The sequence below is a fragment of the Rhea pennata genome, chromosome 3 (assembly GCF_028389875.1).
Source record: "Rhea pennata isolate bPtePen1 chromosome 3, bPtePen1.pri, whole genome shotgun sequence".
NCBI lineage: Eukaryota > Metazoa > Chordata > Aves > Rheiformes > Rheidae > Rhea > Rhea pennata.
The window spans coordinates 50,097,979-50,125,353 of NC_084665.1; the positions used below are offsets into that span (position 1 = coordinate 50,097,979).

Genomic DNA, 27,375 nt, shown 5'->3' on the forward strand with positions numbered 1-27,375 from the left:
TAAAAGTAATCCAAGTTCTTCTGCAGTCTTGAATGCCAGAAAGTTTGTTTTCTTTTTTTTTTAAGAAGCTAAAACTTGTAACATACTTTGTATTGCCATAAGATATTTCTGTCCTGTATAGCTTGAGCTCCTTACTCTATTCCTAGCCAACTGCTTTCAGTGCTTATTTTCTTTCAGCAGTATACTCATTAGGCCTTTCTGTGAACTGACTTAACCAAGACAAAAATTAATTCCTCTTTTCTTTCCCCCAGGTTAGTGAGTTAATAAATTACTCCACTCATCAAGAGCTTGATTGGATTAGGAGAATAAGAATACCCATTTTAGGCTCCTCAGGATGTCTCATGCAACTTCACCTATTTTACAGGATCTCTTCCCCTTTGTTAGGGAAAGCTAAAGTGTTCAACTTCCTTGAGCTTGCTTTCTTGCTTTCCAAATAGTGTTGGAACATAAGAGACAGCTATGAGAATAAATAACTTTATCAGGATATATATGATTTAGGTATTAAGTTTTGATTATAAGTACAGTACTTAAAATACAATAAGCTTTTTTTCCTTGAAGCCAGGAGAACATATCAGTTACATGCTGATGTGACTCGATTGTTAGTGCATGTTAATATCTGCTTGAACTTCCAGCGTGAACTGAGTGAACCAGTGTTCACCTTCAGAGTCCTAAAAAAACAACTTGCTTCAGAAGAGTTTTAAATGATTTAGGAGGCAATGTTGTGAGGAGGGGCCAAAATTGAAACAAATCATTGTTTTGATGCTGACTTGACTTCCTTATTGTCAGAGTTATAGCTGAAAAATAAGAAATTTGCACATGGATATTCATTTGGGCACTTTTTGTACTACAGAGTCTACCTAAGCTCTTACATATTTTTCTTTAATATCATGTGCAGATTCATACTTGTCACTGATAGTTGATTCATGAATCCACTTTCATGTTTCACATTTTTGCCTACAACCTGCAAGATACGTAGCAAAGTTGCAAGTTAAACTACATTGAATTCTGAAAGTGTTTCTTGCCTGTGTGCCTACAGAAGAAATAAATTCTCCTTTAACTCACTGAAAATGTGTTTCCTGAGCACTTCTGTTTACTGCAGCATAAAGAACCACGGGCAATAGCTCTAGAAGGCCAAAAATTATATTTTCAGGAAGAGTGCTGCAAAACTTCACGTGAATTTGTATGGAGAACTCTCTGAATATAGAGAGATCCTAGTTAGTTTTTTCTACTGTTGAACTTCAAACAGTGAAAATTCTCTGATCTGTTGGTATATGAATCCTATTTTATGCTGTCAGTAAGCAGCTGCATGTTTTAGGGATCACAGACTTTTCACTCTCCATAATGTTTCAGTTCTCACTTCTGGAATGTATGAAATAAGTTACTTAACCATTCAGTAATTACTGAAGTCTGTAGAAAAGGGAAGATGGCAAACAAATTTTTGGTTTCTACTGTTTTGAATACACAAACTGGAATTGTTGTCTTGTAATTTAGCATATGTTATATTGCAATGAACTTTGTTAATTAAGGGAGGTGTAACAAGTTTGCACTGACTTAAGCTATTAAAAGTCAATCTGACACAAAAGCCATGTGAACAAATTAATAGGGGGGAAATATTTGCAAGAAAAGAATATTTGCAAGGAACAGGAAGTGCTTTAAAAGCAATTTCACATAATGGCAGGGCTAATACATGCAAAACATTTGTCAGACTTTCTCTGAACATGGAAATAACTCGCACATAGTCTTGCTGTAGCTTTAACAAACTATTTAGCTGAAATGCTGAACAGGTTTAGATTTACTGGCATTTGGATTGTCCTGTTTAGTCAAATAAAACCAAGTCTGTGGGATGAATTAAAGCTATTTGTTGATTACAGTGCTAAACAGAATAAATTCAAATTAAGAATAAACAATAAGTTGTATTTCTAAGATGATGCTGGAAATAACACTAAATATGTGTGGACAACATGCATGTAGGATTTAAGACTAGTTGAATCATCAAACATCTTTCTAAGGTCAGAAAGACAGAAAAGATTTTCTTGTTTTCAACAGCTTTCCTGAAAGGAAACAAAATGGAACATCACTCACTCCTCCCTTCTGGCCAGTTAATGCTTAGCATACTGAGTATTGTTCCAGATAAATTTGACTTAAGAAAACAGCCTGCCAATGTCATAATGATCAATAAAACCATAGCGACTGTTTTTTTCAGAACAACTAATAGTGAAGTTAATGAAGTACCACAGTGTTGGAATTAGAGTTGGAAGCATACTAGGAACATCAAGAGAAAAGTTGGGGGGGCAGAGGAAAAAAATAAAGCACAGGGAAAATTCCCTTTACAGAAACATTTACTATGCTGTGATTATGGGGACTTTGGACTGTTATTAGAGTTGACATGTAGCTTCCGAGCACAAGAGAGGAGTGATGTATTCGTGTGCATGTGAAAATAGTAATTTTTACTAAAGATTTTGACTTAAGGATGTTTTGGTTTGCATTTTTTTTATTTTTTTTTTAAGGTCAAAACTCTTAACGTAAGTAAAAACCCAAAGAAAAGCCAAATGAAAACTGACTGACTACAATTACAGCTTCAGTTGAAAAATTCACCCAAGTCTCTTTCTGTCAGAAAAGGTATCTTCATTAGCATGTGCTTTGTTTTGTACTTAAGGATAGTGAGTGAGTATGAAAGGGAGAGCAATTATTGCCATTGCTCTTGTTGTAATACTTGTACCATCATCTATGTAGCTTCCATATTCAGAACTCAAAGCTGGAACACAATTCCCAGGGTGTCCTCTGTGGGAGATTCACAGGTAGTCAAACCCAGATTAGGTACCAATGCTGCCACAGATGTGGAAGGAGGACTTGTATGCATTTTTTTCTTTTTTTCTGAAGGTATTAGTTGGTCTAACAAAACGTACTACCTTTAGCAAAGGAAGACTTTCAGGTAAAGGTTCAAACATCTTGAATTTACTCATTGTCTTCTACCCAAAAGGACAATATATTTATGCTTATTACTGTTTGCATAACTTTGAATGGATCATATATCTAGAAGTTAACAGCTGAAAACTGGTTCTGCATATGAAAACTTGTGATCTGCATTTGGTTTATCCCAAAATAATGACCTGAATATTCATTGTAAGTTCTCTTGATATGTCATATAAAAAGAGCTTTAAAAGAAAAAAAAACAATACCAGGAAGCTAGTAAGGAAGAAGCAGAATGTTGTTCTCCTGGTAGATAGTCTTTAGCTAATGTTCTTTTGTTGTTGTTTTGTCTACTAAACTGAAATGGGGCATTTATTTTTGATTCCAGTCAAGTGATAGTGCAGACAGAGCACCAAGGCATATGAGTGGCAGAATATATAATTTTCATTTTAAAGGAGCATTCAACATTTTGAGCATCCCTCCACCTGAATTACAGGCATTCAGCTTTTCACAGATCACAATTCAGTAAGATGATACTACAGCTTCTTGCCTGTGAAAGAAATGGTCCAGCTGAGCACTCCTGCTGCTTCTCTGAACTGTCCTGTGTACCTATGGTGAGCCAAACCAGCTCCCTCAAGCTCAGGTGAGCGCTAGATCTGGCACAAGGAGTGGCAAGGCGGTAGTGCCAGGACAGGGACTAGGGGAAATGGAACAGCTGTTCTTCTGGCCACTAGATAGATCAATCATGAATTGATCTTCATCTTTAGGATCCAGTCTGTAGTATACTTATGACCATATTCTGTAAATGTCTGTAAACCAAACACTGAAGACAGTACACCAATGCCAAACAGTTACTGTTCACTCCTGAGAGTGGCCTTGGTACCTTGGTCCTGCAATGCCATTATACCTTGCTCGACTTCTCTGTATGTTGTAACATTGTTGCATTATATTCAGAACTGTGTTTTCAAATCTTCATGCTGGAACGTTTAAAAAGCATGATGAATAATTAGGAGTGTAGGTTTTTGGTAGCAGTCTTATCTTACACCTTTACTTTTGTTATTGGGTAGTGTACTGCACTTTACAATGTCATTTCTCTTGTGCTAGGTCAATTATCTTTGTATTAAAAGCTAACATGGTGATATATATAAAACTATCCTATAATACCAAATCCTTCAAATGAAATATCAAGGTGCATCTAATCTAGGTATCTGTGGGCTGCCACTAAAAGGGGCTGTCTCCTCTCCTTTCCCCTCGCTGTGTATTCCTGAGCGGATCTAGCATTGAGTCTTAGTCTGTCAGTTCAATAAGTTGATCCGACAGAATACTATTCTTCCCTGCTCCTTCCCAGTTGTTTTTTTTTTTTTCTTCCCATTGAATTAGTTTGCTGAATTGTCTCACCTTGCAGATGCCTGTTAACTAAATCCCATTAAGGGGAAAAGGAGGAAGAGCATGGGCAGGGGTGCAGGACAGCAATGCCCCTTTGCAGAGCAGCTGGGTACAGGAAAGCACACCCTCAAAATCTGTTGCTGAAGATGCAAATCATCGAGTGCCAAAGAACTTTGATTTGAGCATATCGTTATCAAGGAAAAGATTAAAAGAATCATAGCAAAGAATACTAATATGCTGTCTGCTCGAATACACAATTATTTTAATAAAAGGTAAAAGAAACAACACTAGCTGTTTAATTAGTTACTGCCATGACTGATTCAATATTTGTTATCTATATTGTTGGAATTAAGTCTTCACAAGGCTTCAAAATATTAAGTATATCAGAAACAAATATAGAAAATGTCAGACTTCGGAGGAATAGCTACAGAACTGTGTGGAAGTATCAAATACTTGGATGTATGTGACATCCAGTGTGTGTGTGTGTGGGGGGAGGGAGCCTACTGAAATGATGTCCCTTCAAGGCTTCACAGGTAGGTAAAAAGTATTAATGCCATTCAGGATCACTGCTCTTCTGATAACAACAGTCAATGTTTTTCTAAATCATAGGAAGATGCCCACTTTGCGTATTGCTGGCAGAAAACCTTTGAGAAGTTGTTCCAAATCACAGCAAGGGGCAATTTTTATTCTTATACTGATCATAGTTTCAGCTATTTAATCTGCCATAGCTTTCTCTGTGATACTGAAGAGCTCTTATCAACTTTGTGTTCCCCAGGAATTGCTACTTAAGAATACACTCAAGTTTTTCAATTTTGTTGTTAGTTGCACATATTGGACACTTTGATTTAGTGTTTTTAATTGTTACGGCTTTTCTCAATCTTTTTCCAATTAAGTGATTTTCTCAGAAGAGTGGACACTGAAATTGAATGCAGAAGCAGATGTAACAGTGAAGAAATACTGAGGTAATATGTAGAAGGCTTGGTTTCATATAAGGAATTATAATTCCTCTCTATTGCTAGTTCCTCTGGCCAGATGGCTATGCTATGAGAACTTGCTGTTGTTTCAGTAAGACTTTTCTTGGAGTAACAGTCTCCCAGGAGTGCATCCTACCCTTTAACTGTGCTCTCTTCTTCTGCATGGATCTTGCACTTACATGAAAAAAAAAAAAAAAAAAAAAAAAAGCATTTTTTTTATCATCACAAGTTACTCGGAGTAGTTGCTCCTGGATAGGTCTGCTCCTGCTCTACTGGCAGGTATTTCACCCCAAAACTAAAGCTGTGGATTTCACACGTTGGCTCTGTCCCCGGGCGGCACCAGGAAGCGGGAACAACTATCTGCCCCACGGATTACATTACACCCCCCGGCGCTTCTCCCCAGGCAGACCGAACCCTCGGGGCACGGCGAGATGGCGCCTTGCCCGCTTCTCCTGGCCGATGCTGCGGCCCCTTCTCGCTTCCCTTCTCCCGCCCCGGGCGGAGCCCGACAGGCCGCAGCAACCCGCAGCCCCTCCCCGCCGGTGGCAGGACGGGGCTGTGTCCCCACCCCTGCCCCTCCTGCCGGGGATTCCTCTCACCGCCACAACGGCTGTAGGGTGCGTTTGCCCAATCAGAGCACCGAAGGCTCTTTTCCCACCTCCTCGCCCTGCGGCATGCTGGGAGATGTAGTCCGCAGACCAGCGCTCTAGCCTTGATGAACTACATTACCCAGAAAGCTCTGCGGCGCCGAAGCCCTGTGTCTATTGCCCGAGAATGAGCCTACTGAACAGGCTCGGGCAGGGGGAGAGCCCAATAGCGGCCGAGGTCTGAGCGCTCGGGGCCAATGGAAGCGCGCGGCAGGCGGGAAGGGGCGGGGCGGGGCGATGCGAGGCCGGGAGGAACCTACTGGCCTACGCTGGCGGAAAGAGGGCTGGCGGGGCCGGCTGGGCGCTGGGAGCGGCGGGACGGCTCCGCGCCGGTAAGGAGGGGGCGGGCGGGAGGCTGGGGGCCGGGCCGGACCGGACCGGACCGGACCGGACCGGACCGGACCGGCGTTCGGGCGAGGCGGCGCTGGCCCGTGGCTCCCAGCAGCCGCCCGGGACCGCCACGCCCAGCGTTTTGGCTACTCGCGGCTGCTTGGTTCAGCGTCGCCCCCGGACCGGATGCGTCACCTCAACGGCCGCGCCGTAACGGCCGCGCCCGGGAAGGAGGCAGAGGTGCCCCGCCCGCAGGCGCCGCTCTGCGTGCTGCGGCCCCTGGGTTGGGCTGGGCGGGGGCCTCGGGGCGCTGGAGGGGGGCCCGAGAGCGGCCGCTGCGGAGGGTGCTTGCCGGCGCCGTGAAGGAGAGCTCATCCAGGCAAAACTGAAAGAGCCTGTTCAGGAGTAAGGGTCGCTCCTGCAGCGTTTGTAGGAGCGCTGAAGGGGTGCAAGAGCGTTTACCTTTGCCAGGCTACAAGGAGTAAGGCTGGGAGGAGAAATCTTATTGTGGTTCAGAGTGCTGCTGGGCAGGAAAAATGCAAAGCGAGGTGGCCCGTTCACGAAAGCACTGGTTTGTATCTGTCAAGAATGTTGCTTCTGTCCCGGCAGGTCCTTGAGTACCCCAGACTCCGGTTTTCCCACAATGACTGCCTGGGCACCTTCGGATGCGCTGGGTCGACGAATCTTGTGTGGCACAGAATACGCAACTGTGCAGTATGTTGGCAGTGTTCCTCCTACAGCAGGTAAATCTAATAACACACCGAGTGTCGATTTTTAAATTCTAGTGAGTTCAATGGGTGTTTAAGGAGGGAGGTGGGATGCCAGCAATAATGGATAGCCTCAGTGTTTTAAGAAAATATTTCTTGTTTTTTTTTTCGTTTTTAATTCTATGTAAGGTGTACAAAGTGCCCCTTCTATTCTAACACATGTTGATGTGTGAAGAAATGCTGTTTGTGCAGCCTGTGTAATAACATTATAACAAAGAGAGCCCTTGGAAAAGCTTGCTAACCTCTTGTACAATATTCATAACAACTTTTATTGGATGAGCTAGCCAGGGAACGCCGAAGGGTGAAGACCAAAACTATTGCTGAGCATGAGCTAATGGATATTTATTGTAGGCATTAACATTGCAGTTTCCTTGATGTTATGTAGATTTACACAAACAATAAACTAAGGCTTTGCTAGAGCCTTGTTGTGTGTTTTGCAATAAGGATGATTGAATTATGTAATTTCTTGGGCTCAGTGCATCTCTTAACATTGCTGTGGTAATTTTGAGCGTGCTTATGAGACGATAATTATCTTGGCTTAGAAAGAAACCTTCTCGAGGCCAAAGACTTTCTAACTAACTCAGTGGTTCAAATCACAGTGAGTTTTTTGTTTCATTTTGTTTTCCTAACACTGGCTCTGTTCATTGGTGTTGCTCACCAGTTTATTGTTAAGGTCTTTGGGGAAAAGACACAGTCTCTCTCTGCCTTTCTGTATGACTTAGTACCATTTTGTTCTTTTGCCTTCCACTCATTTTTAGAAACCAGTCTTCTGTGAGGTTTTTCTGTAGCTCTTATGCTCATATGTTAACAATGTCCGTTGAAAAAAAGACAAGTAGAAGGTGGTAATTCATGATTTTTTTTTCCTTATTGGTCTTGAGTAAATACTGGAAACTTCTAACTCAAGAGTTGTGGGGTGGGGCTTTGGGAGACCTTTTTTTTCTTTTTTTCTTTTTTTTTTTTTTTTGCTTTGTTTTTTGTTCTATTTTTAAGTCAAGACTGGCAAAAGGATTGTGAAAGGAGTTTTTGATCTGAACTGGTTGTGTTCTATTGCAATAGAAAAATCTTACTGCCTTCATTTATTCATTGGTCTTTATGAACAGTCCGTTCCCTGACTGGCACAGTTTGGAAAGGAAAAAGGCAGGCAGCAGTGACAGAACAGCAGGCTAGGAACTTACTTGATAACATATTCAAGTGCATGGGGCCAAAGAAGAGTCAACCCAGAGTGACTAGTCTGACTGGGAGGGCACTATATGTCACCTTTGAAACCCTGTAGTGACAAGGGATAGGGAGAAGAATCCTTGGTGCTTCGAAGGAGGCCAGCATTGTGCTCAGCTCTGGAAGGGGCAAGAAGGAGAGCTGGGGGAACTCTAGGCTCATCAGCCTCACCTCAGTCCCTGGAAGGATCGTGGAATTTATCAACTTAGAATCCATTTCCAAGCACGTGAAAGACAAGATGATAACTGGGAATACTCGATGCTTGTCAGTAAGGGCAAGTCATCCTTGGCTAACCAGACTGTCTTCCGTAATGGTATAACTGGGAATGCGGACAAAGAGAGAATGGTGGACATAATATACCTTGAGTTCAATGAGACTTTTTACGTAGTCTTTAATAAGAAGCTTGTTTGGAAGCTAGGGAAGTATGAGGTAGATGAATAGATTGAGGTTGAAAAACAGCAGGACTGCAGAGCTGAAAAGTGGTGATCAGTGACTTGGCTGATATCTGGTAACATGCAAGTATTCTAGAAATAAGATGGGGGTCTGTATTGTTCAGTGTACCCATCAGTGTCTCAGAGAATGACACGAGTTCATCCTCAGCAGACTTTCCAATGGCATTATATAGTAGGGAGAGTGGCTGACGTAACAACTGGCAGAATGGCGATTCGAAGGGGCTTGTATGAACTTTAGGACTGGGCCTTACGAAATTAAAGAAGTAATATGAATTTCCATACTAGAGCAAAACAACCCCATATATTAGTACAAACTAGGAAGCAGCAGTAACCCCCAGGGTTTGCTGTAAAGGACTTGGGAATTAAGGTAGATTCCATGATGAATGTGAAGCAATAGTAAGCTCTTCTTACAAATAAGACATGCATTTTACTGGGATGGCTTTGGAGAAACATGGCCAGCAAATCAAGGGAAGCTGCTGTCCCCCACTTGATGCTAGTGAGGTTGTACTTCAAATAACACATCCAGTTTGGGGCTCTCCAAGTTTATTAGGGCCACAGATAATCTGAAGAGGGTCCAATAGAACATTACCAAGGTAGTCAAGGGCCTAGACCATGTGTCCTGTGAAGGCGTTTGAGGGATTTGGGCTTGTGTAGTATGGTACAGAGGAGGCTGAATGGCAATTTGCCTACAACTGTTTGAAGAATGGTTACAAAGATAGCAGAGCCAATTCTTCTTGCTATGCCTAGATTATGTAACAAGGGGTAGTAGCAATAAATTGTGACTTAGAAGATTCAGATTGGAAATCAGGAAAAACTTTCTCACTACAAAAATAACGTGTTATTGGAATAGGCTGTCCAGAGAGGTGGTGAAATCTCAGTCCTTGGAGATTTTCCAGGTTTCATCAAAGACTTACATACCTGATGTAGTACCTGAGGATAATCCCCTGCTTTGAGGTAGAGTAGGTTAGATGATCTTCAGAGGTCCTTCCAACCACCGGTTTTACGGCAATGATGCCAGAACTCTGAATATATCTACTATATTTTTCAGGAATTTGGCTTGGAGTGGAATGGGATGATCCTCAGAGAGGGAAACATAATGGTACCTATGAAGGAACACAGTATTTCAAGTGCAGGTGAGTCGATTCCCAGTGTTGATATGTCCTGTGTAGTAGCAAAGGTGATCACAGTTTTTAGAGCAAATTTTTTTGTTATCGGTTGGCTGATACGCAAAGAGAGAAATCTTAGCCGTGGACTGTCTACGCTAGAAAGGATGTTAAATTCTTATTAGTCCAGATACAAGGATTGGAATGTGGTGAATACTTAGAAAATACATACCTCTGAAAACACCACTTGTAATAAATATGACTTTTTGATGTTGCTAGCCTCAACATCACTCTGCTACTTTAGTAGATTTAGACCTCCTACTTTAGTAAGGAATACAGTGTGTCCTGCTGACTTTCCTGTTTAATTCTGAGATGAAGTACTTGTCCTTATTAGCTGTCTTAAATATAGCTAAGATTTGGACTTAAGATGACTTGCATGCATCTTGCTAAGGGAAAGCATCAAGTTCCTGATAACTGTCTGAATATTTGTATCACTGAGGAATTAAGTATGTTCACTTTGCATTTAATACACACAAAATACAGTGCAGCTGTGTTTTTTCTTTTATCTTTTTTTTTTTTTTTTTTTTTTAAGTATATCGGTGCATATATGTATTAAGTTTAAAGACTTGAGTGCTTCCATGTTTGATATTGAGGAATCCCAACTCCAGAGATAGTAGTAATAGCAAGAAACTTGATTTCCATATCAGAGGACATTGCAGCTGCTGAAAGTTTACATGAATTTAAAAAAGCACCAGGCAAATACATAGATGGAAAAAAACTCTATCATTGTCTCTTAAGGACTAGCAGTCCTTAGAAGTTCCTTAGCTGTGAAGTGGTAAAGGACGAGAGACTATTCTGTGGCTGTATCATTGAATACCTTGTTTTCTTATTTTTGGTAGCTGTTTTCTATTGGCTACTTTTTCTTCAAAAGTGTGGGGTTTCATGGATATTTGCTTTGACTACGGTGTCAGTACTAGTCTTACTGTAATGAGATGAAATAGAAAGATTTCTAAGTTTGTTTGCTTGTTTGTTTTTTAACCCTTTAGCATCCCAAGACTGCTAATAACTCTAAAAGGGCAGTTTGCTTACAGTTTTGTACTTAACTCTTCAACTGCTGATTTATTCTTGAAAGCAAATTCCTCATGTTAATTACATCAAAAAAAAAATAAATAAAAAAAAAAGAGGAGGGGGAAGAAATCCCTTGATGAGAGTAGCAGAATCATCTCACCCCGCCAAATGTCATGCAAAGGAATGTCATATAAGAATAGATATACCAAGTCGGTCCAAAAGACTTGTTTTGCTTAGTTTTCTGTCTCTGATGTGTGCTAATAGCAGATGTCTGGAGAAGAGTGAAAGAACAGAAGAAGTGTTTAATGACAGTTCTCCAGAGTTTCACTGTCTCTGTCTAGTAAAGGTCCAGGGATTTTTCTGAGTCAGAGGTGGTGTCTTTGTATGCATTCTTTTTTTTACTCTCAGTGGATGATTCAACAGAGAAAATTCATTGTGAGAATTTCTTCTGAAAGAAAAAATGGAGAGTGATAATATCTTATTTTTATTTTAGAAAATAAAGTTCTACACTTGAAGTACTTTGCTCTCTCTCTCTCTACAAGGATAATGTGTAGCCTTGGCTTAAGTCTTAAGCATGTTTTCAGTGGGAATTGTGATCGTTCCCATTTCTGTGAGCAGATGAATCAATAAGTCTTATTGCTTTCTCCTATTGGAATGTAGGAATTTGATATGGAAGAGACCAAGAACTGTTGCTGCAAAAGGTTGTATAAGAGGAGGAAAAAAAAAAAAAAAAAAAGAAAAGAAAAAGCTGAGATAAAATAAGCATTGTGGAGAAAGCAAGTCTAATCTTTTATGTGCCAAAAGATCTTCTGGAGTCTAATGGAGTGCCCGGAGGTAGTAATGTATTTGTATAAAGAACTACTAGTAGTTCAGGGCTTGTTAAAGAGCATGTAAAGCTGTTTGGTCTCCGACTGAATAAACAGAAGAATTCGCCTATTTAATAACTATTTGAAATCTTTTCTGGGAATATTATCTCTTACCCTTAGCCAAACAGGCGTAAATCGGAGGGGGTAGATTATGCTGATAGTGCAAATCAGAATTCTTGGTTTATATCTTCTTAAATTTTGCATTTGTGTGTGTGGTGGGAGCCCTAGAGGCTTCATTATTAGGAAATGAGGTGATTAAAACAAAGCCTGTTCTTCAGAAAACAACAAAGAAAGATATCTTTGAGGGCTTGATATATTTTTGCCTTGTACCTAATGATAATAAAATAAGGCTTAAGAAAAATGAGGATGTCCTTAATGAAAGAAAGGAAATTCAGTGCTGCTGGATTCTTCTTAACTAAAGAACTCAAATTTATAGTCCTAAAACAACTATATCTCCTGAGTTTATTAGCAGAAGTTGTCTTAAATGCTTTGAATTTAATTGAAACAGTTCCCAAGCTAACACTAGTTATATTCTGCTACAGAAGAAATAACAAAAATAATGGACTGGCTGTTCACAAGCTCTGTAGACAGAAGAAACAATTAAGCAAGCTGTATAGGTATTTCAGAAACTGAAGAGTGATTTACCTTTGTGTGAGTATAGTATTTGTATATATGCATATATAGCTTTTGCTTTTCTAGCAACCATTACTGTCGTTCCTGGAAATAAGACCTCAGAGAATGATCTCAATTCTTGTCATAAAAGTAACTCTTTTGAATGAAGCTGCTTATATTCATAACAATTTTAAATATAGTCATCTTTAAGTGTGTTATCCTTGCAATATCTGTTCTTTGTACTCTGTTCCAATTAGAGAAAGTCTTTCTGGAGACTAAAGAAATAAACAATAGTTCTAGCTATTAAACATGACTCACAGCCATAACCTTCTGTGTGCAGACTGATTTGTAGTTCATGTACCAATTAAAAACCCAAGTGTCATCTATTTATTATTACTGTTTGGTTAGAAGACTGACTAAAACTGTATTTTTTCCCCAAACCTTATCTGTAGTAAAAACCTACATCTTTACTTTCATGAATTCTAGTAAGCAGAAGCAGCTGAAATAGTAGAATAGTTTGCACTGTAAAGAAATGCAATAAAAGGATACAGATTTTTCTTCATATTTTTTTAAGGCAATTTGAAAAGGATTCTTCTAAAAATCTTTTACACAATGACATTTTTCAAAATGAGCTCATAAGAGGAAAATAAAACCAAATTTAAGAGTATACATACTAGTGGATCTTTTCGGTCATCCTTGTTTGGATAAATCAGCAGGTCTGCTTACAGCTATGTATGGTTGTCTTAAGTTTTGTGTAAAGATGGCCTAAATTTGTGTGATTCATGGCAATATGATTATTTTATGTCCTTATGTTATGTGATACTAATTCAACATATTAAGAATATGGGAACCGACAAACAGTAAGCACTTCTTCAAAATATGCTGACCTAAGTGTGTTAATCAAACTTGGATTTGTTAAAAATTACAATGCACACTCTAGTGGTATTTTTTGTGAATTATTTTTCCTGATAATAGTCTTGCTTCCTAACAACTCTGAGGAAGCTATTACTTTTTGCTGTCAAATTTCAGTAGTGTGTCATGTAATAGAATTACCTGTGTTCTGTAGGGCTTCAAGAGAAATGAGAAGTGAGTAATAAAGCTTAGCATAGTGGTAACATTCATCTACAGCTTTTGAAACACAAGTATGCTTGCAAAATAAATAGGAAGATTTTGTTGTATTGTAAAATTTCTTTCTAAGTTAAAAGATGAAAAAGATATTAAATCAACATGTGTATTTGTTTTAAAACAACATGGCCTGTCCCTATAGGGTAGATCTGAAAAAATCTCATAGTGGTAGGTACATTTCCTTCAGGAAATGTAACTTCATCTTCTAGGATTTAAAGCAAGTGTTCTACAACTATGTAGAAATTTAGGGGAAACAAAACTGTATATGAAATGCTTAAAGATCATGTTTAGGCATATAGACTGTTACAGAGAAAAGTGCCCCATTTCTGTGAGTTAAATCAAAGCAGAGTTTAAGCCATTTGTCTATTAATGACATGTAGTTAACTAGCAACCAGTGAAGTATGTATTCAGTATTAATATCAGCAACACAATTATAGCACTAGATATCTACAAGATACTAATACATACCTACACATTTGTATGCATACTTTTGTAATCTATCCCCAAGTGTTCTCTTCCCACACATACATTTGCGCACTTGTACGTGTGGCCCATCCTCACAGTGTCCTCTCCCTCCTCAGAAAACGTGGGTACAAGCACGTGTCTTTTCCCTTGGGAGTGCGGGTCCATTATTTACAGATGCCTCCTGTGGGAGACGTAGGTGCTCCAGCTGTTCGGACACCTTTGTTGCCTCCTGCAATCTACTAATGCCCATGATGGTAGAATGCAGCTCGTGTGGTCCTCACGCACACTGAGGTATGGGTGCTCCCCACACTGTCCATCACCTGCTTGGCTGCAGGTTGCATGTGGCACCTGATGGGGAGGCAGCTCTGTCCAGCGTAAGCAGCAATTGTAAGGCAAGGCGACTTTTGGCAGCATCAAACTGAGTTTTGACTGCTGCTCTACTACCCTTTTTCTGATACACTGTTACGGTTGTTCATATTTCTTTTATACTCCTTTTCAAGCTGACTCATTTTTTTGTCAAAAGTCTTTTGGTAATTCCCAGGTTACTGCTTAAGCTAGCAGAATGTCACCTTCCTCTTTAGCCTTATCCCTTTTTTATGACAAATTCTGAGAGGATGTTTGCTATTCCTTTCACACACAATGTTTACCATTACATTCCTATTTTATCAGCTATTTTAATCTAGACTGTTTTGCTGAGGAAGATTTTTGAATTTCTCTTGCACTAGACGACATGCTTCTTTGCTTGTCTCACTTCTCATAAAATGGGGGTAACTTTTTGTAGTGTTATACATTTAAATTACTCTGATTCCAAAATGGAAAGGACACGTTCTCTCCTGCTAAAAAGTAGTTTTATTCTTCCCTAATCCCTTTCCAGAAGAATCATGATTTGATTTTCATCAGATGTTGTTACAAGAAGTATCAAACTTATTAAATTACCAGCTGTTTTGCCAGAGTTAACTTTACAGAGCAAGCCAGAGAAGAGAGGGGAAAATGTAGCAGTTGTCAAACTTGATTCTGTGATGTGTTCAGTGTGGCAGAATTGCAACTACTGCTTGGTTTTTTGTAATCTCTTGGGTTTTTTGCTTTGTATTATTCAGTCCTCTTCTGGTGGGAACTTTGACTCTTGTATAATTTTTATATTCCTGAAATGCCTTTTTAAGGCATTATATGTTTTCAGTTTTTTTTTCTCCTCCAGTGAAATTCATAAATTGTGTAGGAACATGTTTTTGAATTTACAGGCAACAGTTGTGACCATCAGATGTTGCTGTTTGCATGAAATTTATGTTCCTGCCTAAGAGAAGATCTGTTTATGTTAAATTAAATCATCTCTCCTTCAAAATGACAGATTAATTTCCAAGAATATCTACTTAGAGCACAAACTCTTCAAATACCATAAAATGTCAGCCTTGTTTTAGTATCTAAGGAAAAGAAGTTGTTTCTCTCTGACAAGGGGAGAATGTATTCCCAAGATTTCTTCTAGCCTCAGAAGATCTCAGATAGGAAGTTTTGATTGTTTCACTGTGTCTTGATGTACTCACTCTGAGATGTCTGCTCTGTCAATAGAAGAGTGTTGAAACAAAACACAAGTTGCTATTGGCTCTAGCAACTATTGTACCATGTCCAGGAGAACCTTAAGATGAGTATCTGAAACTGTAAATGTTGTCTCTCCTTTCTTTCTTCCTTCCTTTCCTGAAGGCTCAGATTGAGCTAAGAACACAGCTTTTGTTTGTTTGACTCAGGTAAACCTGCAAGAAGTGTAATTATTTGTTCATGTTTACAAAGCTTCTGCTGTACAGTTAGTCAGGAATTTGATATACAGTAGCCATTTGGTGTTATCATATCACTTTACAATCTTTATCTGATGCCAAGGTTACTACAGCCTCTATTCTGAAATAAATTCTCTTTGCTGCAGTGTAGATTCTTTTAAAAGAAGTCTAGTCCATTTAGGATGTTCCTCTTAAAGGGAAAGATCTGTGTAGTGTCTGCACAGGCAAGTGCATGTGTGATATTCCACTAGTGTATGAAGAGCCATTGCTTACTCATAATGGTGAGTAATACCATCACTTTGTTTTTCATTAGCAAAAAGGTGATGTCAAATTTCACCTTTATTCTGGGAAATAGTTAACCAGTGCAAACTGATAGTTAATCTGAATTTCAGTGAGTATCTTTCTAGGCCCCTGAGCTTGCTAGCAGATATGCTATATTGCTTCAGGCTACTGAATCACAAATGGAAAGTGTCCTACAAGCTGAATTCTGGGATTATGGTCAACCTCTCTATTTTAAAAGTCAGAAGTGTCACTGCTAACCAGAGCCAGATGGTTGTCAGACCTAGTTGGGCTTATTCCAGATTTCCTGCTTAAGGAAATTAGGGTGCATCTTCTCAGTATGGTCTTAGCTCTAGGACCTTTCATATTCAGCAGAGCAAAGTCCATGTGCTTAGCCTGAGTCAGGTCGATTGGTAGTCCTCATGTCTACTGTCTTGTTCCACATTGTCTTCTGGACCTTGCTTGTCCACTTTCCCTTGTCTCCTACTTGAGGTCCACGTGATTGCCACATCTGTTTTCTGCTCATTAGAGACATTTTTCAAAAAAGGCTTCCATCTGTCAGAATGTTAAGAGCTAAAGCTCAGCTCCAAATGTGTGGGGTTTGCGGTTTTTTTTGTTTGATTTTTATCTTCTATAAGGAAGGAGCTTTCTTTGTTCCCTTATTCGTCTTTTGATGAGAAGAGCAACGGGAATCGAGTCCTTGTGGCCGATGTCTTTCCACTAAACTCTATGCAGCGTTCTGTAGGATTTACCCTAGATTTTAGGCAGGTTATTTTTACACTGAAGAAGGCTCCCTGCTGAGTTAATGATTACTGTTGATTACTGTTGTTGAGAGTTGTATGAAACCAGAAGTATGGGACTATTTGTGACAAAATAAAATGCACTGCATAGCAACCTGAGCTGCACCAGTGATCTCCTTGTAGCCTGAATTTCTCCAGCTTAGAGTTCACCGAATACTAGGCTAGTTATGTTTTTACTTCTAAGTTTTTAGCAAGATTATTCTTTTCAGAATGCATTTTTGATTGATTTGTACTCAGCTGAGGATCCCGGACTGTTCAATAAGTAAGGAACGTTTTGAGCAGTGCTTGGACTCTGAGTGTACATTACAGACAAGCTTTTGAAGGAGGAATAAAGATTAGATACTGTTAACTGTGTTCCTTAAGTATGTAATTTACATTCACAAATTGTTCTCCTACTTTTTTCCTTAATGTTTTTGGAGAATTTGAGGATAACAAAAAGGAGGGACTTGTATTTGAGCATTACTTGTGCTCAGATGTGTAACACACAGAGAAAGGGCATTTTTATTGCTTATATAGCTGTGATTAAGTACTGTCCAGGTAACAATACTGTAAAATGTATGTAGCTTATATGGCTTATTTTTCATAGTATGAGAGTTAGTACAGGCAGTGCATCTTGAGGGAAGCTAGTTATAGGTAAGCAGTTTCTCTCCTTGAACGCTTGATCATTTTGCTGAAAATAGGTTCCTATTGCATTGTCTCCTTTTTTGTCCTTTTCTGCAAAAAAGGAGATTGAATTAATAGAATGCAACTGAAAAAGAAACTTAGGCTCTGTAATAGATTTGAGCATACAATAGCTTACACAGCACTGATGGGGAGAGAGTGCTTGGAAGTGGTAAGAACAAGGAAGAGAAACACTATGATCTTGTTATGGTCAAAAAAGTAAAGAGGGTCTTGTGAGAAAAATGCTTCACAGTTTTTCTGTGGCTTCAAAAGACTCTAGTATCAGAGAAAGCAAGGAACAAGGTAGCTAGTTTTCTTTGCACTTTTTTTTTTGTGGGAATAGAACCAGCTTTTCCAAAGACAATGAGAGAAAGGACATGTGATTCTAAACGATGACCAAAGAGAATAGAAATGAGTTTAGGAATGGGTGTGGTGATGGAGCAATTTAGAGGACTTGGCTATGTCCAGTATAAATGGCATGAAGAGGGGGATACAGATGAGATCTCCAGGTTGATGAGAGGACTGGGGAGAAGAAAAGAAGAAACATAGGAATTGTTGAGTATAGAGTGATGGAGATGACAATGGGGGAATTGAGGTGATGGGAAGAAGGACAACAGATTTCAAAATAAATATGTAGCAGGAGGCAGGATGAGTTACAGTTTGACAAGAGTGCAAGGATTGTTATATGCAGCTTTCAGAGCCCAGGTAGCAACCTGCGCTATCTGCTATTTACAAAGCTATTTGACTTAATGCAAAAGTAGAAGTGATGTATTTTCTATGTAAGAGATGTTAAGATGGTGAAAATGTGATTTATTGTTTTAGGAAGTGATGTTAAGAAAGTCACATAATATTTACTTTTGAAGAAGGGTAATATAACCAAATGTTTACAAACTATAAAGAACATTAATGAAATACTTAAGAGATTACTGAGTTAAAAATGTAGAGCATTGAAATTGTGTTGAATATGAATGTATATATTGGATTTGCATTCTTTAAGTGCATGCCTGTCTGTATGTTTTGTCACCATTGTACTCTAAACCTATTCATTAGAAAACCAGACTGAAAATAGTTTTAAAGTAAATACCTTGCTTCTATCCAGATTCTTCTCTAGGATATGAGAGTACTTATTTGACTATTTGGAATGTTAATGAATGAAACTGGCACAGGCAATTGCCAGTACTAGATTTTTTAATAAAATGTGAATATGTGCCTAGGCTATTCCATCTACTTGTAAACAGGTCCATAGGATTCGAGGTCTCTAGCTACTGTATTTCTGAGAGAGAATCTTGAATTCTTTAGAGTTGAGGATTAATGTTATAGTTTGCTTATTAGCCACTTGATGTTTGCATACATGAAAAGAGGAGTTTTATTTACATAGGTGATTTCTTCTTCCTGGGTACTTTTCTATCAAAGTCCATATTCTTCTCAGCTGGAAGGCAGGCAGGTAATCATGACTACGCATTTTCTTCCTGCTGTTTTACAGCTGATCCTTCTATCTGTTTTGTGATACCATTCCCACAGGTTGTCTTTGTTGGTTCTTCGTAGATACTGTATTTCCTACTAGCTTTAATAGAAGTTGTAAAAGCAGATTATCAAGCAGTAAGGGTTTTGTGCTCAGGAAAGACTAAGAAATTTTGTAGGACTGTGTAGAAAGTACATTAGTTGGGTAATTCTGTTGAATGCTGAATTTTGAAGTTGTTACTGAGTTAATATTTAATTAGAAATTGGTTGAGTTAGTATTAGAATTCCAAATAATAAAACTTGTATCATATGCCGTTTGTATGGGTGCGTTGGACAGGCTGCATTGTCTTAGAACTACAAATGAATTATTCAAATGAAACATGAGGGAATGTGTATTCTGGGTATTTCTATAGGCTGTCGGCTGAGCTAAGGCTCCACTTTGTCTTACGGTTTAGGTAACTTTGTATCTATTTGTAGGTAGGATCCTAATTTTCTGGGAGATTTGAACTCTTAATGAGTTTGGAGATACCTGAGCAATTATTTCTGACAATGTGCACTGAAGTGGTAGTTTTGATGTGTAAATGTGTTTGGAGACCTGGCACTTCGGTTCTCCTGGCAACTTACAATTTCAACTTACTGGGTCAAATATTATCAACAATATTTTTAATTCTTATCTGGTTTCATTGACTGGGAACAGTGATGTCTAAAATTAGCCTATGGAATTGTCCTTTGACTGCTTAAATTCATGGTATTTTGAAAAAGTATTAATTTGTACTTTTAAGAGTAATCAGTCTTATGGTAACTTTCCATGTTTCTCATTTTCCTGGGTGTTCTTTCCTAGACATCCTAGAGGAGGATCCTTTATCCGGCCAAACAAGGCAAATTTTGGGGTAGATTTTCTAACTGCAATAAAGGACCGGTATGGATTGAGTGATGAGCAAGATGTCGACCATGGGAAGGAGAGCGAATTAGTATTTGGAAAGAAGACTGTGGAATTTGTTGGTATGGATTCTATTATAGAACAACAAAGGCAAGTGTAATATTTGAAAATCTCAGATATGCTGCTAGTGATTGTTTAGTTAAGCAGTAGTTCAAATGTAAGGAAAGGAAAGTTACGTTGTCCTCAAATGTCTTGGGTGATTAGTCTGTAGATATTGGATTATTGTTTTCCCTAAGAATGTATAGATAAATTTATTGAAGAAGTAGATCACTTAAGAATTCTGATACAGATTCTGATTTCACGTAATATTTAATCTGATGTGATTGTGAGCTGCTCCCAAAAATGAGATAACCTTGCTTGCCACTTTGGCTGTGTCTGCTGTTTACATAGATCCCAGTCTTAGAGAACTGAAAGGTGAGCTGAGTGAGCTCGATGACCTGGTATAAAACCATTCTTTCCTTGATGGGCTAGTTTTCCATTGGATCAGTGAATTTATCCAACTTGCTTAGCAGCCATACAGTTGCTGGGTTAGAAAATGTTGGGAGAATGCATATGGGGGAACAGGATGCTTTTCTCTTTTGTCAGCAACCTGTAGTTAGACTGCATTAGGTGAAATGCCTAACCTAGGGGTCTTTTTGCCCCTAATAATTTGTTAAGAGAATAACAGTTAGTCTTACATTTCTTATTAAGTTAATCAAAATCATGCACACAAACTGCATTCAAATAACTTTGGGTCTACAAATAGTGCAGTACCTAATTATGTCAGTATTTGTTTTATTTTAACATGGCATTACTGCAGGACAGAGGAGGAGTTTCTACTGGTGGATAAATATGTTACTGAGATTGGTGGAAGACAGGTGATTTAATACTACAGACTATACAGACTATTCAGATATATGACTTACACATGAGATTTCAGTGAATGGATGGTAAACTGAAGATCCTGATAGCACAGAGTTAAGATGACTCATATCCCTCAATCATGTATATCATAACTTTACCTTCAGGTTTCTTTTAAACTAACTTGCATTTATAATACTCAGTGTTTTGTTAATAGTCCCCTTCAACTGCACATTAATATTTTCACGATTCATTTTATTTCAATATTTCTTTTTAAGTTGGAATTTTAAGTTTGCTTCTGTTTTTAAATACTCATTGGCACACAAGCGCACAGTCAGTTAGTCTTTCTGTACAGTTTGGAGGGGCCTACAGTATAAAATACTTATCTACTCTTCTTGATTAATGTTTTTGAAGTCCTTATCTTTTGCCTGTCGTAATGTAAATCTAGTTTAAGGAATAGTGTGTTGGATTCCAAACATTAGAATTCCTTTTATTGGAGGAAGACATTCAAATTGATTAAAGTTAATACATGAGAAAAAGTAAGTTAGACTTGTGAAAGTTTTCATGGTAAAGTAATATATTAGTTGCTTGTTAGAGGATTTTTTTTTACAGATAACTTGATACTATCACTCTCCAAAACTTATCTAAAAGTGGAAGTATCACTCAGATTAAAAAGTAGCATATGAAATATAACGACTTTGTTACATGCTTGTATTTTTCATTTCTTGCTAGTGCTTTATGTAAGTGACAAATTTTAAAGACATTAAATATGTTCTAAATTATTTCAGGTACATGAGGATTTTGCTTCTTTAACAGCTTTTGATGTGTGTAAATGTCAGTGTCATTTTTAATGTTGCTTCCATGTAACTTCTGTTAATACTACTGATTTATATTTTTACTGAGAGGAAGCGGTAGTGTTAGGAAGGGCTTTAACTTGAGTTAGCCTGGTATCTTGCATATAATATTGTCCTATGTTAAAAGTCAAGCAGAACTGCACTGTAGTGGAAGACACTTGAGAAATCTTAGTATTGTGGCTTCATAATTTACATGTTTTATGGATAGGAACAGGTATTATGCCTTATTTGAGTGCTCACAGTCCTTAACTTAATTTCGTAAAGTAAGAATTGATGATATTGGGGAAAGATTGAATGAGATTAATGATTGTCAGTACCATGATAATTTTACACAATCGTGGTCTTTTTTAAATAAAGAGTTCTAATATTTTCTGAATATTGTATGATATTCCTTATTCTTGTTTACTCGTATGAGTAATCAGTATATAACCAAGAGAGGGAAGGCAAAAAGCTGCTATACTGCTAGTGAGGAAGTTTTCAGTCAGTTCACATCATGCTCTTTTATCATGTTTTTCTCATGTATGAAGGCATGAGAAGGAAGTAATGTAATGATGTGTGTAGGCTACAGGTATAATAATCTCCAGCACCAGAGAGAAGGATGCGTTCAGTAGGTGGCAGTTTCCTTGCTGAGCTGATATTCTGCAGATGTTCTTGCTTTGTCTCCTAGAAGGTACTAAGCAGTTGAAAATGTCTCTTTTATTAAGTGACATAAAAAATGACCAAATAACTTAGAGCCTCTTTAAAAAAAATGCTGCAGGAAATCCAATTAACTTGGAATTTCTAAGCTGCATTTTGTTTGTATTGTGTTGGATGAGATTTTTTTTTTCTTTTTAGCTCATCCAGACTGATTTTGTGGTAGTAATATCAAGGCAGAAAGTAGATGAGATAGTACAGTGCAGCAGTTTGTGTGGTGTTAATTCTGTAAAAGATGATATTTGTGAAAAGAATATTATTTAGTTGTAAAACCAAGGGCTTATATAATGTATTTATTTCTATTTGAAGATAAGATAACAGAATGTTCTTTTTCATTTAGCCAGCTGAACCAACTGGTAGATATCTCAGTGCGTGAATGTGCTGTGAGCCATGCTGGTCAGAAAGAGGAAATCAGAAGAACGTGTGCTAGTATCCTTTTTTGAAGGTGCTGTATTATGTGATACCACAAGTACATACTTTAGCATTTCAAGTTACCCACTTCAAGAAATGGTGAACTATATTGGTATCCTTCTATCAAAAGTATATTTTTAGAATTGTTTTTTTGTATTTGGAAGTTTATTTCAGTGTTTACTTTGTTAAAAAGTAAAAACCTACTTTTTTGAATACAGATGGCAAATAAAAATGGAAATATTGTCCGAAGTTGCTATTATGACTGCAGCTTCAGACGTACTCAGCAATGGGATTTTTTTTATTTGACTGTAGAATAGAAAACTGTATAAAAATACAATTGAAATATTCTGTAGGCACCAGAGGTTGTTAATACATAGTCAGTTACATATTAAAAATACTGCTTGTTATAGTGATGTTACCAAAATACACAGCAGACGTTATTAGTTCATTCTGTCTAATTCTAATTTCTGAAACACAAAGTTCAGATTTGAGATACGTTTCTTTTTCTTAACGTGAAATTTCAGATATCAGGCATATAAATCTATCAAAAAATCTGATATCATCTTGGGAGACAGTAACAGATATTGCGTCTCAGGTTCAAAATCTGGAAACGCTTAATATCAGGTATAAATATTAATATTTGGGTTTCTCTCCCTTTGGGACTAGGGAATAAAGAAAGAAAGAAGCAGAACTTCAAGCTATAGGTTCAGCTTTAAAAGGGTAACTGTATGTCTTGATGTTAATTTTAATAGGAGTTAAGTTTCTTAATACTGTGTTTTTTGTTTTTTGGAGTTTTTTTTAATCTTATCCCTTAAACTTCTTGTGTGTACTGTATTTTTCAGACAGCTCCTTTCAAGGAAAGGCCTTGGACCTTAGGAGATTAGCATCTATGTAAAACTAAATTAAGGAGAAGAGCTTGGGACAGATGGATGCTAACCAGAGTACTGTAAAATTAGTAAAATCACAGTTGCCTGAAAAAAGTTAGAGGACAGATTTCAGTTATCAAATTTGCAGGAATTTAGGCATTTGTCAATGTCTTCTACATGACAGATTTTATCAAATTTATGCAATTTGCCTCCTTAGCCAGTGCAGACAGATTTTAAGCAGGGCACTAATCTTTTTTAAGCTGTTACCTAAAAGGTGGTAATAAATATTTCATGGAGTGATTTTTTTTTTTTTTTTTAATAAGGAAACGGGGAGTATAGAAATCTATGCCGATGGCATTTTTTTTTAACTTGGCCTGCTAGGTGGTGATCGGGAGAACTTTAAAATGCAAAGCATTACGTTGCCTTAGATGCCCTATCCTGTTAAGACATCTAAGACGGTGGAATACTTCTCATTTAAAAGCTTGCTGTGCACCGCAGCAGCACTTAACGCGCCTGCGTGCGCCCGGCGCCTGCGTGCGGTGAGCCTGGTGTGCCGAGCGCCTGCGCGGTGCGACCAGGTCCGCGGGGCGCGTAACGGTTTGCTGCGTGCCTGCGCACCGGGCCGGGCTCTCGGTGCGGGAGGCCCGGGCGGGGGGCAGCCCGCGGGGCCGGGGGCCTCTCGGCCGGAGCCTGGGGCCTCGCGGCGGCACTGCTGTAGAGGAGGCAGCGGCATGCCTGGGAAAGTACTGATAACAAGCCCTGGTCACTTAAAAATCTCTCTTAGCATTTTTTTTTTAACGACACTTACAAGTAATTATCTGTGGTCAGGGTTAGCAAATTTATTTGCTTTTTTTTTTTTTCCAAGAGCTTAGAAAAGTTTTTTCTATATAGAAAAACTGTAAAATCACTTTCATTTTAAATCTTGTCAAATTTCTAAGGCTTTATTTCTAATTTTATTATTGTTGATTTAGTTTGATGGTTGTGGCAAGCATTTATTTAGGAGCCTGCTTTTCTGTAAAAATGGTATTTTACCAACAACATCTACCACCAAGCTGTAATACCCCTAATGCTTAGACCATTACCCAGTTCGTTCTCTGTTGAAATGATGCTAGTAAGGACTGTGGATCATAGTGACGGACCTAAAGGAAAGTCTCTCCTACAGTGTCCTTGTGGAAAAGGAGGGAGATTGTTTTTAAATTGTGCTTCCGTTGGAGCAGGAAAGAATTCACAAAATGTTTAAAAGAAAAAAAAAAAAAAAAAAAAGACTTTTTCAGTGCACAGCTCTAGGTGGCACTGGCCAAGATAATCTTCTGGTGTGAGCTAACACAGTGTTGTTCAAGCTTGTAAGTAGGCAGTGGTCCAAAACATTCGTTCTGAGAAGTGATATTGTCTATCTTAAATGTTGTCACTGCAACTTTCAGAAGATTATTTAATGTCAAGGTTAACACCTTGACTGCTACCGTTTAAGCAAACACGTTCAGCTGTTTCAAAGGTGGTACTAATCATTGGAAAGAGCAGTGAGGCAACAGAACTGAATGCAGAAACCCAAAATGTGAGCTTCCAAAGCCTTCACTGTACAGCACACAATATGGCTGAAGCAATTTGAAGGTGATGTATGCTAAATGGAAATAAATATCAAGTCGATAGACCAAAAATAGTACTTTTTTTTCTTTTTTTTTTTTTTTTGTAATTGCTCTTATAGTTAATAAGACAAAAATATTTAAAATACATATAGGCTTTCCATTTTCTTCTGTATTGAGCTGAGCAGTTGTTGTAATCTGGGTGCTATTTACAGAATTCAGATATAACTTTGCCTAGAGCATATGTAGTCATGATTTATTATCAGTATATATGAGATTATGAAGAATTTGCATTCATTCACCTAGACAATTTTCTTCAGTTTTTCATCGTGGGGGAGTGTGGTCTAGACTGAGGGAGTTTTAGAAGTTATTTGTGATAATATAGGAATATAAAATGGGAGAATGGAGTTTGACCCTTATGACTACACACTGAAATATTTTGAATTTATTTTTTATTGTTTTGACTTTCCATTAAGAATAATCATTTACTTAAAAAAAAAAAAAAAAGAAAAAGAAAAAAAGTAAGTCTACTACTTGACCAGAGAATGTTGGCAAGAGAATAAAACTCTTCCACCAGCTCTCTGAGAGCTTGAATCTAAAAGAGGAAATTTATGCTATAAATATATGACTACTCTAAGAGATTTTTTTGTCCAAATATTCAGGTAGAAAAGATTTTAGGAAGGAAAAACATTTTTTTTGGAAGGAAAAAATTAAAACTAATTTAAAGACTGCCTTTTTGAGAATGTTTCAACTATTTAATAGTGATATTTTGCTATTAAGAGTGTTAAGAGTGGGTTTTATATTCTTTTGTTTCACTGGTGTCTATATGGTCATTTAGACTTTTAATTTTCAATCAGCACCAAGGAGCCTAAGCCCCAAATTTGACTTTGATTCATTAATACTAAAGACAGTAATTCTTTTCGTATTCAAAATTTAGGGAAAGAAAAAGAGGGGAAGCCACAAATGAGGCATAAATATGCATTCATAAAGAAGAAATGTAAAATGAGGAAGGAGTAGGTTTGAATAGAACTTGTGGGATGTTTTATAATGTTTTTAAATGTGTGGAATCTTGGCAATTTTTTTTTAAATCATGTATAAATTATTTCTATCCTTAAGATTTAATTCCAAATTAGTGATCTAATTAATAATTATATTTATTTAATATTGTGTTAAGAATTATTCTCTTTACACAGTGAAAACAAAATGAAATTTCCATCAACATCAATTTCTGTATCCGGTGTGTTTTTAAAGTTGAGGATTCTGGCACTTAATCAAACTGAGATAACATGGACAGAGGTAATAACTTACCTTGTTTTGTTTTTATTTGTATCATGAGGTTTTTGAGACAAGGAAAGCACAGTAAATATTTATGCATTGTATAATTCTTCTAAAATGTGATCCATCATCCTCAGAAAATATTCACTCTCATTGCGTTAGTTGGAAATACAGTTAGTTATTTTGGCACATGAGTCTAATGAGAAACATGTAACTTCATTTACTTTTGTAAGTTGCATAGTCAAGATAAAGCACTTGAAGTATAATATAACTACGTGTCCCAAGAGTTTGTGATAAAGATAACTCTTTGTTCCTTGTAGTTATTAAGGATTTATCTGTATTCTAAATCATATAAGAGAAAAATTGCAAACAACAGAAAGAGCATGTTAATTTGACACGAAACACCTATTTGACATCACTTTGCCTTAGGATGAGATGGGCTTAGTATCTTTGCACCTACTGAGAATGCTTGAAATACACAATACCTGATTATATGTAACACAGACATATCACTGAATAAACAAAGCTGAGTTGTTTCTGGGACTAAAACATGCAGACATTTAAATGACTTTCCCATAATATCTTTTCTAATCAAGGAGGTCATCCTGTTGGCAAAGATGTTAGCAGTGGGCCTTCCAGAGACAAGGCCTGGAAAGCACGTCTTGCTGGTGCCATGTTATTTATAATGGTTTGCAAATTCCATTTCCTTATTTGGATTTTGCAGAGACAAATTTTATCATTTACACTGCACAATGAGATTAGCTGTATTTTCACATTTTTACTGTCAGCTGCTATACAGTAATAGAGCATTTGCAAAAAATGGCATTTAAGTTAAGTAGACGTTAGCAATGTTTTCATTCTCTTCTCTGTAGCAGCAAGGCAAGGGGAGGGTCATTGCTGTATTTTTGTTTCGTGCCCATTTGCCATGCTCCTAAACCATCAATGGGAATGAATAGGAGGACAACTGATGATCCTCCCATATTAGCAGCAATATGAATGCTGAAGTGAACTGAAGAACTAAGTGGTTGCA

At 37.8% G+C, this 27,375-nt stretch overlaps 1 protein-coding gene across 1 annotated transcript in view; it reads left to right on the forward strand.

Moving 5' to 3' along the window:
• Positions 1-6,166: 6,166 nt before the first annotated feature.
• TBCE (tubulin folding cofactor E) overlaps positions 6,167-27,375 on the forward strand; it is a 33,149-nt gene continuing 11,940 nt past the window's right edge. Inside the window, exons 1-7 of the mRNA XM_062572297.1 lie at positions 6,167-6,249; positions 6,857-6,990; positions 9,730-9,814; positions 19,728-19,920; positions 22,558-22,642; positions 23,149-23,248; positions 26,264-26,366. Of these exons, the coding sequence (XP_062428281.1) occupies positions 6,891-6,990; positions 9,730-9,814; positions 19,728-19,920; positions 22,558-22,642; positions 23,149-23,248; positions 26,264-26,366 (666 nt within the window). The 5' untranslated portion in view covers positions 6,167-6,249; positions 6,857-6,890. The remainder of the gene's footprint in view (positions 6,250-6,856; positions 6,991-9,729; positions 9,815-19,727; positions 19,921-22,557; positions 22,643-23,148; positions 23,249-26,263; positions 26,367-27,375) is intronic.